Source organism: Primulina huaijiensis, chromosome 11, assembly GCF_012295235.1.
Source record: "Primulina huaijiensis isolate GDHJ02 chromosome 11, ASM1229523v2, whole genome shotgun sequence".
NCBI classification, from domain to species: domain Eukaryota; kingdom Viridiplantae; phylum Streptophyta; class Magnoliopsida; order Lamiales; family Gesneriaceae; genus Primulina; species Primulina huaijiensis.
In genome coordinates this window covers 22,242,798-22,255,732 of record NC_133316.1, presented here as the reverse complement: position 1 = coordinate 22,255,732, position 12,935 = coordinate 22,242,798, and the positions used below count along the sequence as shown (strand labels likewise).

Here is a 12,935-nt window from a genome sequence, read left to right as displayed (position 1 = left end):
TATTCTTAATTTTAAAAATATGGATAGGCTCTAAAAATAATCTGCTACCAGGAGATATAAAAAGAAACCAAAACAGGTGGGGGAGTGTGCAAGACAAACCTCCTACGAGTACTGCAAACCACCAACTACTCTTGTCTCAGTTGTTACGGCGGCTATTTTTCAAACATCCTCTTCTTCGAGTCCGTTACCTGAGCATTGTCTGAATCATGCCATCGTCGCCCAAGTTATTATTGGGTTATTTTATTTTTTAACTCAAATTAACATTTTATTAAAAAAAAAAAAAAAACCTCATTTAGTGTAGTTTATTTAACACGGTTAATTTTTTAAAAAAAATGTTGGCTTGGCCATTTTCCCAAATATCCTGTTATTCTACGCCCGCCCCTCCTTACAGCCGCAGCTCGCGGCTCCGGTGCTCTGTCTGCTCATTGGGCTTTCGGGTTTGGTCTTCGGGTTTATAGCGATTTCACGGCATAGTCTGGGCCATGATTGTAAATTGGGTAAGCCTTTGTCAGTGTCTCTGAGATGGGAAAAGACCGGTGATGGCAGTCCAGATGAGGGGCCTAAGCGTCATAAAGTGATGGGCTTTGTGGGGATTCAAACTGGGTTCGGATCCGCGGGCCGGCGAGGGGCATTGCTTCGGACTTGGTTTCCTTCTGATAATGAGTGGCTTAAACGGCATTCACTAATATTCGTTTTCCTCTGCCTTTTTTACCCATTTTTTTACTCGCATTAACTTCATGTATATTGCCTGGAAATACTGTATTGATCGTTAGCCAAAAAGCTCAATGCTTGGCATTTCATTTTACTCAATTGCAATGGAAGATTTGTTCTCTTTTGCTCTTTTTTTTTTTTTGTGCAAGTTCTTGATTGATTGTTGTGTCTCGGAAGCTTTTGCTAGAGGCGCCATTAATATTTTGCTTATTGCACTTGTTATACATGTTCTGCGTTTGTCTGATGGCATGAATGTGCATTGTTTCAGAACTAAGTATTGTGGAAACTATTTGGTTTGTTGTGTCTCTTCTAAACACGACTACTTTTTCCCTGATTCAACAATTGTTTTATTCAAATCGGAACATATAACTATCTTAGTTGTTCATTATTACTTGTGTTGTACCTGGATTAGTTGAAACGTTCTTCAATTGCTTGGAATGGAATGATAGGTTTGAAGAAAGCACTGGGTTGGCATTTAGATTTGTAATTGGTAGAACCATGACGCATCGAAGATGTCAGAGCTTAAGAAGGAGGTTGCAAAGTATGACGCTTTCCTGCTGCTAGATATCGAGGAGGAGTACAGTAAACTCCCATACAAAACGTTAGTTCTGTTTTGTTATCCATGGATACTATGAAGCCGTTCTCTTGGTTAATCTTACCTTTATCTATTTTGCAGCTTGGCTATTTTCAAAGCTGCCTATGTTCTTTATGATTCTGATTTCTATGTCAAAGCTGACGATGACATATATTTACGACCGGGTAAGAAGATTTACCAGTTTGACTTTGTACATAAGTTTTCTCAGCTATAATTTGTTTGTGAGCAGGCCGACTATCCTTGCTCCTGGCTAAAGATCGTTCACATTCACAAACATACCTTGGTTGCATGAAGAAAGGTCCAGTATCACTGATGCAAAACTAAATGGTTAGTGCCACAATATTCTTGTTTACTAGTTATAATGAGCTGGCTTTTCATGTGACTAAAATCAATTGTATAATGATAAAAAAAAATAATCAAACATATAATGAAGCATTCAAATTTAAATATTACATTGATGATAAAGTAATGTGCTTCTTGCCAAATAGAAATGTTAAAATACTAACATAATAAAAATTTAGTGCTTTATACCATTATTGGACAAAGGGAAATTGTAGAAAATGAAATATGTACACGAATAGATCATAACGTGAGAAAAATCAATAGACTATAATAGACCAAGTATAAAGATTTACATTTGAGGAAACAAAATGAGCCATATTAAAGAGATTCCCAAGTCGTATGATGTGGTCGAAGATGCAACTATTGAATTATGTCGTCAACTTTTAACAAACACTGTAGCACTGACCTTATGTCGAAGAACTTTGCTATAGAACTTAGGATCATACCTAAGCAGCTTTTCATCCCAAAAAAAAGATGAAATTTTAGGTGATTGTTTTAATAGTTCATTCGACTTGGCCCCCAAAATTGTCGAGTTCCCTTTCTCATCCCATCTCACCCCAAATCATGGATCAACTCATGATAGATTGGTTCGTCTTTCCTATGTTTTGTGAATTTTAGGACTCTGAATTGAAGGTGTTGGAACTTCACAGAAAAGATATATGTTCGAAGAGCTCTACTCTTATCAGATGACGATGAACACGAGCTTAACTGCATACAACCAAATTCAGAAACTGGAACATTTTTTTGGGAGTGGTTGCTCCTGTTGCAGTAACTATGCATTGATATATTATATGCAGCGGCTCAGTTTCTGTTGCCCCTGGCGATTTTCGAGCAGAGACCAATTTTTTGGCACCGATTCTTCATATGAGACAGAATTCTTGATGGGGGTATGGATTTTGAAGGTTTGGAGATACAGCAGGTGGTGAGAATGTTACTTCTTTGCGAGCCATGTGAAATTTTTACATCCTCGTACCCCAACACTTCGTTATTAATGTAACATAGAGAATACAATTCATTTTTACATTTTGTCACGTAAATGGCCTTCTCATGGCATCAGTGTGTGTCTGTATGTGTATATATCGCTAAGCAAAAATCAAAATCAAGCATTTAATCAGAGATATTTGGGTTGTCTTTGGATTGAAATATTTTGATATTCATAATAATTTGTGAAAACACAACATTACAGTATTTTCTAAAATAACAGGGGGAAACCTTTTAAGATCATATAGAACCTTCTGCATTTGATTGAAAAAAACAATTGAATAAAAAGTTTGAAAAAATGGATAATTTATTTTTTTGAATAAAAAAGCAAGTGCATTATTATTTTTTAAAAAATATAATGAATTGGAAAACCTTTCATCTTTCCTTTTTTTTTTTGTTTCAATTCATACTTGGTCAATGAATTTAGACGATATGTTTTAAATGTATAAAGCTCAAATTCAAATTTTAGAAAAATCTTTTGCACCTATAATATAAGTGATGCCTACGATAACTTTTTTCTTAAAAAAAGATAAAATATATTGCCTTTGTGCATTCTTCTAGTCGCCTAGGCTTAAATTTAGTGTGAATTATTTGTTCGTTTTGCGGATCATTCCTCTTCCATTTTGAGCTCTCTCCCTCACAAGACATTCTAAGTTTGGCTAATCCTCACATCCCACCTATATGATTCTCCTCCATCCAATTTCTGTTTCTTTTTCTAGTAATGGAACTCAATTTTTTTTTTTTATAGATATTGTTGGGTGCAATAATTGTCCCTATTTGGTAGAACGATCGAAATGTAATTCATTGTACGATTTAAAAATTTGAGTTGCACCATTATTACTGGATATAACTTGTGTCGCAGATTATCATTATTGGGCCAGCTCATTATTCTTCAAAGTGTAGAGCATAGACTGGTCTACACCCGACCTACCTATATGAGATCCTCGGGCTGCCTAACTGGCCCATTGCTGGACTGACGTGTATACTTTTTCCTTTCCTTTATTACTTATTATAATTTTTTTTTTTTTGCAATTAATTTTTTTTTTACAGGAAATGCCTACTTGCATATATTGATAATTATAATATTTTTAGTTGTTAACAAAACTTGTGTGTTTTCTCGAAATTATATTATTTGTTACCATCTCAGTTTTTTTTTACAAGTCAAGTGGTGCAATTCATGCCAACATTATTTTTGAATAATATGAGGGAATTTAACTCTAATCATTATTGTTATGAAATTTGATTTGATTAATTAATTAATCCAAGCGAAAAAGGTTAAATTTTCATTTAAGCANCTCAGAAATAAAATATCTAATCTCCCGATAGCATGAGATACCTTACATTTTCCGCATACAAAGACAATAACAACACCATCAGGGAGTGAGCAAATGCTCAGTTTGGAACAACCATGATAAATACAATTATCTATAAAATAATATATGATATTGCATGTATCCATATCGTGATAATATCAAGTCAATTGTTCGTCAATTGAGGATGCATCAGGAAAAAATGGAATCAATATCAAATCATCAAAGTTTGAGCAGGTGCAACAACCACAATGAAATATAAGGGAGATATACATATGATAGCATCAATAAAGTGTTATCAAATTCAAAATCTCTAACATATCAATTATAAGACCCACAAATGTCATATATTCCACGCCAATTCAAGTAAAACAAGTAGATATATAATTTCACTTAAATATTCAATCATATCTTATTCGGTTGCAACATAGTTTATCGCGAAATGTTTTTTTGATTGGGGAAATGGTGAGTGCGCTGCACGGTGAAGAGCACAACTTGAGGAGCTAATATAATCACAATACCCATAACTACCAAGTAGAGGTCTAAATATTCCATCGACTTCCGTTTATGTGTTTCTGTTCATTCCCTATAATCTAATGTACGACTTTCAAAATACGATGCATGTAATAAATAAAAATGTAACATTCTATATTTTCTATTTAGTATATGATATGTATATGTATATGTATATGTGTGTGTGTGTGTGTGTTGCATGTATTCCTATAGTTTCTTCACTTTTTATTTTCCATTTGTTGCTTCTCCTTTTTCCTCCACAAGCCCGTGATTCTTTCTTCTTACCAAGATGATTGAAATTGACTATATTCTTTAGTTGATAGCTTACATTTTACGTGAAAAATCATTGAATTGATACAATAGACACTGCCACATTGTTGATAGCGATGTCGATCTGATGAATGAATTAATGAATGTGTTGAATAATTAAATCTTTGAATATAAAAAAAAAAAGAATGTGAGAGAACACAATTTGCGGAAAAAAAATTATTTATATTGTAATATAATATATCTAGAATGACATTTTAGGTTTATGAAAAATAAAATTTTAATGTTGTTTAATGCGTTTGTGCATGAGAGACAATATTTTCATATAAAAAAACATAAGATTTTAGCCATTAATTGTAAGAGATTAAAGGCAAAAATTTGTGTGAGACGGTCTAATGGGTCGTATTTGTGAGACAGATCTCTTATTTGGATCATCAATTAAAAAGTATTACTTTTTATACTAAGAGTATTACTTTTTATACTAAGAGTATTACTTTTTATTGTGAATATGGGTAGGGTTGACTCGTCTCATAGATTAAGATTTGTGAGACGGTCTAACATGAAACCCAACCCACATTAAATAAAATCACATATAATTTGATCGTATCTAATGGGGTCGATTCTATTATTAGCTATTAGTAATTGTGCTTATAGAATATTGGAGGCAAAAAGCTGTTTGTTTGAAATTTTAAATTTTTATATAAAAAAGCAGGGATAATAAATAATTGATATGTTAATAATATAATAATATTGATGTACCGCCATAGAGTGATTAGTATTAATAAAGAACTTTGATTATTTTATATTATATTTGAAATATTTCTCTCATATTATATAATCAAACGTTAATAATAAATATCGATATACATGTCAATTTTCATAAAAATAAGAAAGATCGACGAGTTCTTAATAAGTAATAACATATAATTTTAATCACATTTAATTAAATAAAATAAGCGGAATATTCGAGAGGAATCTGGATGGCGGCGTGAGGCTAAATGGTAGGGGGTGATGGGCTTAGCTGGACGCCATTCCAAAATGAGAATGGGCCAGCTGGCACCCCAATCTCTTGCACATGGCCAGCTGCTTCTGTCTGTCCGCCCTAGCTTTTCACTTTCCCATAACACCCCTTAATTGCATTCATCGCTCTTGTGAAACATAAAAAAAAGTGTAAATTCCATGTATGAAAGAAATTAAAGATTTTTAAAATAGGAAACAATATTTTTTGATCGCGTAACATGTATATATATATTTTTATTTTTTGTCATTTTATTTTTCAATTATTCACAAGTCTTATTAATTTTTTCGCAAATCGAATAGACGGTTTATTGAGTTTTCAATCGGAGTTAAACTCCGATCTTTCCCATAATAAGCAAGATAATTATACCACTACAATGCATGATTCATGGGTGCTGACAGTCTTATTACTTTTTTCCTATCTAAAATATGCAAAGTCAATTAATTGAAAGTTTATATGCGATCTCAAAAACAGCATTTTAGTTAATAGCCCTAAATTTCATTAGTATGGCAGTTGAAACATTTTGATGAATCTTTTACACAATCATAACTAAAAATCAGTGCATCCAAAATTAAATTTCTAGAAGTTAAATAATCAAATTTTTTTATATTCTCCCAACCACTAGTAGAAGTATAACAACCCACAATCAAATTTGAAACTTTATTTTTTAGTTTTTTAAAAACAATAGATCTTTTGTGAGACAGGTCTCACAGATATTTATCTGTGAAAGATCTGTGAGACGGATCAATTCTACTAATATTCACGATAAAAAGTAATACTCTCAGTATAAAAAAATAATACTTTTTCATAGATGACCAAAATAAGATATTCGTCTCACACAAATTTTTACCTGTTAAAAAAATGTGTGTGTTGATTTTGCCTATCGTTTGTCAGTTTAGTGTGGAAATATTCCATTAATTCACACCCATATAATATAAAACGAGGCATTTTCGTAAATCGAGGGGATCTGTGGGGGTAATAATGGAAACAGAATGACATGCAGAATTAGGGAAACGTTGGGAACTTGGACCAGCTTATAAATAAATATCTTACGTCAGCTGCTTACACACTTAAAAGTTCTCCAACGCACAGAGGAATCCAAGGGGACGCCAATATATACAAACACATATATATATATATATACATAAGATAAGATATATATATATATATATGTATGTATAATTACAATAAAAAAATTAAATATCATATCATATAATAATAAGAGATATCCAGACTCAGAAAAGGTTATCCGCTGTCAAAATCGGCCAATGAATAATTTTTCTAAAAAAAAATTTAATGTTATTAATCACATTTATAGTAACTGATTTTGATGCCAAACTACCAAATCCCATACTATTTTATTTTCTCGAGAAAACATATTACAATTACAATAAAAATTANAATATATTAATATATATTTTAAACAATATTGGATTGTAACATTTGCAGTTTGGTCACAATTAAATTTAAAACTATATTTGAATTTAAATTTTAAAAAAAATGTTTGTCAGACCATTTGTTTGGGATTTGGATGGAAAATGAGAAGCATTATTCCTATTTAAATATAATGCAAGAATCATTAATTATAAATTCACGTTTCCACAAAATAAAGTAAAAACCCAATATTTCAAATTGTAAAAAAAAAAAAAAGAAAAATAATAATTTTTTTCCCTTGAATCGTAGTTAATTAGACATTATAAATTTGGAAGTGATTATCAATTGGAATATTAAATTTTTAATAAAATAAGCTATGAACATATGAATATCGACTACTACCACCTATTTTTGAGCTCCATAATTCCAGAATTTTTAAATTCAATAATAATAAAGATAAAAATAATAATTTTTAAAAATATATTAATTAAATATTTTTTTAAAAATAAATTTATTAATTATTTTTTTAGAGAGTAAATGGAGAGAGTGAGGAGAGGCGTCTCGTGAAGAAGCAGGTGAGATTTGAGAAGCCATGAAAACATCTTCCCTACCACCATTATACATAAATACTGCTTCTTCATCTTCCTCTACTCTCTCTCCTTCTCCATTTTTCTTCTTCTTCGGCATCATGCATTCGCATTCATTCACGAGATCCCCATCTCCCTCTCTCTTTCTTTTGCTGCTATTGTGGGAGCTTTTATGTTAACTGCTTCGTATTGGTTGTAAGAATTCACGCAGGATTAATTGCTTTCGGGATACGTAGTGCATATTTTTTGTTGTAGATAGAAAGGCGTGCGTGCGGAAATGTCACAGTATAAGAAAACCGCGTCGGAGTTTGGTTCGGAGACCCTGTCGGATCGGTTGAGGAGTTCTTTAAGTTGTGGGGAAGAAGATAATGGCGTTGACGTTAACAAGCCGGATTTCCGGGAGCTCGATCTGGGTTCCAGCTTTTCGCCGTTCAGGACCAGAACTGGTGGTCGCGTTTCTGCCACCTCCACAGCAACTACCACCACCACCACAAGCAGTAGTTCCAGTTCCTCGGGATCGGTCTCCGGCAGAATGTCCGCCGGGCCTAACCTGAATATGCCCAAGACGCCTGATTCCAACACCAAAAGCTACTCAGGTGAGCTCTCTGCGGTGAGTTCTCCATCAACGGCCCGAAGCTCTAAGCCGGGCCACAGACGTTCGCATTCCAGTGGATCGCACTCGGTTGTTTACTCTGGTACTGGGTCCGTCAGCTCTCCAGCCGGAAATGTAGTTCCAACCGGGAACATTTGCCCACCCGGCCGGTTTTTGAAAACCGGCATGGTGAGTCGTCCAACGAGAACCGATGTATTAAGGTTTGGTGCAGGGAATTATGGACATGGCAGTATAATGCGGGGTGGTATTGCATCTAAATCTGTCGCAGATAGTGGACCCACAAGAGATCCGGGCTTGAAAATGGGAGTTTGCAATGGTAATGATCCGGAGGAGTTGAAGAGAATGGGGAATGAGAACTACAAGAAGGGTCAATTTGCAGAGGCTTTGAGCCTTTATGAGAAGGCCATCGCTATCTCTCCGAGGAATGCTGCGTACCATTGCAATCGGGCTGCGGCTCTGATGGGGCTAAAGCGGTTGGCCGAAGCTGTTAGGGAATGTGAAGAGGCCATTAGGTTAGATCCAGAGTATGCACGGGCGCACCACCGCTTAGGATCTTTGCTTCTTAGGTGAGTTTGTGGATAAAGAGTGATTTTTGTCGGGTTGTGTGTGAAAGCCTCAAAGTTTGATTCTTATTCTTTCCAATAATTTCGGAGAATAGATTAGCTTCTATTTAGCCTTTTGAAATGTCAATTGATTTAACTGTAGTGAGTGGATCGTGGCAAGACTGATTCACTATCGAGTTAGTGAATGTTTTATGTGCATCAAACCGAGGCTACAACGTGGATTCCTTCTTGTCGTTTTAAGTGGATTTTGTCAATTGTATTTTCTTTTAGTTCCCCATCGTGCTAAGTCCTTCCCATTTGTGTTTCAAATTTTGCCATTAGAATATGTGGAGGCTTTTGAGGTTAAAGTGATAAGAAACTGAAAGCATCAAAATGACCCTCAAATGTTTGAATCTATTCATTCCTTCTGTCGTCAGTGCAAGGATCTAGATTAATTTATTGGTTCATGTAGTTTTGCAAGCATTGTCATGATTATGATCACTTTGTTGTTGAAAGACTCAATTTCCTTGGTTTGTGTAATGAATTCTATATCCATTTGGTTTTTGTAGTTTCTGCTTTTTGCTTTTGTCGAAGGTTGTCCAAATTTTTTTTTAGCTTTCATTTAACTCTAGAAAACTACCTAATTCCTCCGAGCACGACAGTTTAGGACAGGTTGAGAACGCCCAGAAGCATCTTTGTTTTCCCGGGCATCAGGCAGATCCCTTAGAGGTACAGAAGTTGCAGTCGGTAGAGAAGCATTTGATAAAGTGCACAGATTCTCGGAGAGTTGGAGACTGGAGAAGCACGCTGAGAGAAGTTGATGCTGCCATTGCTTCTGGTGCTGATTCCTCACCTCAGGTTCGATAAATTTCTTTACGTCCCACTATTATTTATTTCTAAACCATGAAAGAACTTTTACCTCAATTGAACTGGTTGTATTTGAATTTACAGCTTTGTGCATGTAGAGCAGAGTCACTCTTGAAACTTCACCAATTAGATGATGCCTTTTTAGCCCTTCCAAATATTTCCAAATCTGAAATGCGGACTATTTCGCAGTTCCAGTCTAAGATATTTGGAATGCATTTTGAAGCATACCTGTTTTTTGTTAGAACCCAAATTGAGTTGGCACGAGGAAGGTGAGCTTAGAATTTTCCGCATTCCCTCAGGTAGATTGATTGTAGGGTTCAAAGTATGATTAGAACCATGAAAGTTTGCAGGTTTGATAGTGCACTTACTACTATCGAGCAAGCATGGCAGATTGATCCTCAGAATGCTGAAATCTCAATTCTACTTGATAATGTAAGGTTGGTGGGACGAGCTCGTGTTCGTGGGAATGATCTATTCAAATCAGAAAGGTTCACTGAAGCCTGCTCTGCCTATGGAGAAGGTCTCAGACTTGATCCTTTCAATCCCGTGCTATACTGTAACCGAGCAGCTTGTTGGTTTAAGCTCGGTCAGTGGGAACGGTCAGTAGACGACTGTAACCAGGCTCTACGTATTCAACCCAATTATACCAAAGCTCTCTTACGAAGAGCTGCCTCAAATAGCAAGGTCAAATAACTTATCATTACCAAACCTACTTCCATACTCTACTGTGTTGCAGCTTTTAAAAGTGTGATCAAACGTCAAATGTTATAGCAGCTTGAGCGCTGGAGTGAAGCTTTGAGGGATTACGAGCTATTAAGAAAGGAACTCCCAGAAGACAAAGAAGTTGCCGAATCGTTGTTTCATGTGCAAATTGCGTTTAAGAAATCACGTGGTGAAGACGTTTATAACATGAAATTTGGCGGAGAAGTCGAGACCGTTTCAGGGCTCGAGCAGTTCCGAGCAGAAATTTCGTCGTCTGGTAGCTGCTCCAATTTTTCATTAATCTTAATAGAGTAGTCTTTGTAGCAAGTTAATGATCATATATAGAAAATTACAGGTGCATCTGTGGTCCATTTTGAAGTCTGTTCGGATGTTCAATGCAAACATATCTCAACGTTCTTGGATACATTATGCGTCCGCTATCCCTCCATTAATTTTCTTAAGGTCAGAAAGTTTTGCCTCTTTTTTAATCCGGTCTTTGACTATTGTTCTTTAAAAACACGTGTAAATACCTTAAAACTGTGTGTTTACCTTAAACTTTAAGGTGAATATCGAGGAAAGCCCTGCAATCGCCAATGCCGAGAATGTTAGAAGCGTACCCACAATCAAGATTTACAAAAATGGCATCCGGGTAAAGGAAATGGTTTGCCCAAGTCCAGAGATCTTGGAATCCTCGTTGAGACATTATAGTATGTAGATAATGGATGCCCGAGGCTCCTATACCAGTTTCGGGAAATTCAACTTGCATCTTCAAAACCCTGGCGCATCATAAATCGTCGCTCATTTGCATCATACAAGGCTGCGCCAGTGCTACAAGAAGATTCTCTGTGGAGCCATATCTGGCCATTACCAGGGCATTATAAGTCATAACTGAGGTCTCTTTTGGTCTTTTATTCATTCATTCATTCATCTGATTCCGTCTTCCTTACATTTATCCATATGTGATCATTTAAAACTTCTTTCCGAACCCGTTCTTACTGTTCTCCGGCAGACCAGCTACTTCGCTATACATGTTATTTCAAGAAAATAGGCATAATAAGACAATTGGTTGACATTCCAATATCATCATTATAATAGAGAATGTAACACCAAGTGTAACAGAATATTTGAAACGAATCGAGAGGCATTTCAAGTTGGCTTTTAGATGTGGTTTATACTCTATATGCGTCTATATATACACATATTATACACAAAAACTTTTAAGGAATGGATGCCTTGGTGGGGAAACATTAGACGACCACATAAGAAGGTGAAATATGACCGTTATTAATGTATTTTTTTCTCCGCGTTTTTACTATAAGAATTACTTCAAAAGTTCATCTTTCTTTGCCTTTGTATTGTTTTGAAGACATACTAATCAAAAGTTTCCATCTTGTTCCTTTCAACTTAATTTTGCTATTATTCTTTGATTATGCACCTTATTTATGACTTCATTTTGTCAACTATTGTCCTAATATTGTGATGACTTCCGGTAAATGGTGGCATTAATTTCTCATGGATAATCTGAACGTGCCTTCCACTTCCTGCTCACATAAGTCGGGCTCTTTCTAGAACCAATAATTTATGTTTTTTTTTTCAAAAAATAAATAAATAGTTTATGGTTTTTTGATACCATTATTTGCCACCATTTTCCTTTTTTTAAAACAAAAAATAATAATAATAGTGAACTGCAAATTGGTGTTGCACAGAAAATAGTGCACCATATTTTTCTGAAAAATTTAGTTTATTTTCCCCGCATGAAAAAAGGAAATTTAGTGCGCATGAGATGTAAAGCGGCTGGCTGAGTTGAGAACCTTTGATGAAAGTTCGCATTTTTCTACTCTGCCAAAAATCACATGTAAGCATCCGATAAAGAAATAGAGAAAAAAAGCTGAAGGAAAAAAAAAATCACATGTTGGCAATTAATGCCTCACTTGGCACCTTTCAAACAGTACCCACACATAAGTTGGTAATAAATTAAAGTCTAAGAAGTGGGTGCGAAAACAACTTCATACCCATGAGATGTTGCCCTATTTCTGGTGTTTCTACTTGCAAGTTGCAGAGCATGTTGTTTGGAGAGATGTTGCCCCAATTTTTTTGTGTTTATACTTACAAAAAATATCACATGATATGAATCCTACACCGGCTTTACTAAAAGTTAGTAATCTATGATTTATAGCTTATTTAATGCCAGAGTACAAGATTTGAGATGAAATTTTAGGAAGACTCAATTGTAATAAACTTTTCTTCCATTCAAAAAAAATATATTAGTAAGATTAGAACGTAAAGAGGTAAGATACTTACCTTCTAAAGTAATATCGTTCGAAGTTTGGCAGCACTCCCAAGGGTCCATGTAAAGTATCCTAAGTAACTGATGAGTGAAATGGGAATTTTCCTTTTTCCAGTGGATTCCATTTCCCCCAAAATACGGTTGACAGAAGATAGTTTAATAAATTTTTACTAAATATAATTTTTAAGGCATTAATATTTTGCACTGACAAACGTAATTAAATGCC

The 12,935-nt window shown here is 34.9% G+C and overlaps 1 protein-coding gene and 1 pseudogene across 2 annotated transcripts; both read left to right on the top strand.

The window, feature by feature from the left end:
* The first annotated feature begins 325 nt into the window (after window positions 1-325).
* On the top strand, window positions 326-2,776 carry LOC140988492 (probable beta-1,3-galactosyltransferase 13; annotated as a pseudogene).
* Window positions 2,777-7,642: 4,866 nt separating this feature from the next.
* On the top strand, window positions 7,643-11,583 carry LOC140987880 (TPR repeat-containing thioredoxin TTL1-like). 2 transcript variants are annotated; one of them, XM_073456603.1, is made up of 7 exons: window positions 7,643-8,877; window positions 9,516-9,711; window positions 9,805-9,989; window positions 10,071-10,404; window positions 10,492-10,699; window positions 10,778-10,884; window positions 10,985-11,583. In XM_073456603.1, the coding sequence occupies exons 1-7, from the start codon at window positions 7,976-7,978 to the stop codon at window positions 11,135-11,137; spliced, it is 2,085 nt and encodes a 694-aa protein (XP_073312704.1). In that variant the 5' UTR covers window positions 7,643-7,975; the 3' UTR covers window positions 11,138-11,583. The 2 variants fall into 2 exon arrangements, with proteins under 2 accessions (XP_073312704.1, XP_073312705.1); XM_073456604.1 differs by having other exon boundaries at window positions 7,644-8,877; window positions 10,495-10,699.
* The last annotated feature ends 1,352 nt before the right edge of the window (window positions 11,584-12,935 follow it).

Coding starts and splice junctions, on each gene's coding strand:
- LOC140987880 (XM_073456603.1), top strand. CDS start 7,976: ATGTCACAGTATAAGAAAACCGCGTCGGAGTTTGGTTCGGAGACCCTG. Junction 8,878..9,515: donor TTAGGATCTTTGCTTCTTAG/GTGAGTTTGTGG, acceptor CGAGCACGACAG/TTTAGGACAGGTTGAGAACG. Junction 9,990..10,070: donor ATTGAGTTGGCACGAGGAAG/GTGAGCTTAGAA, acceptor GAAAGTTTGCAG/GTTTGATAGTGCACTTACTA.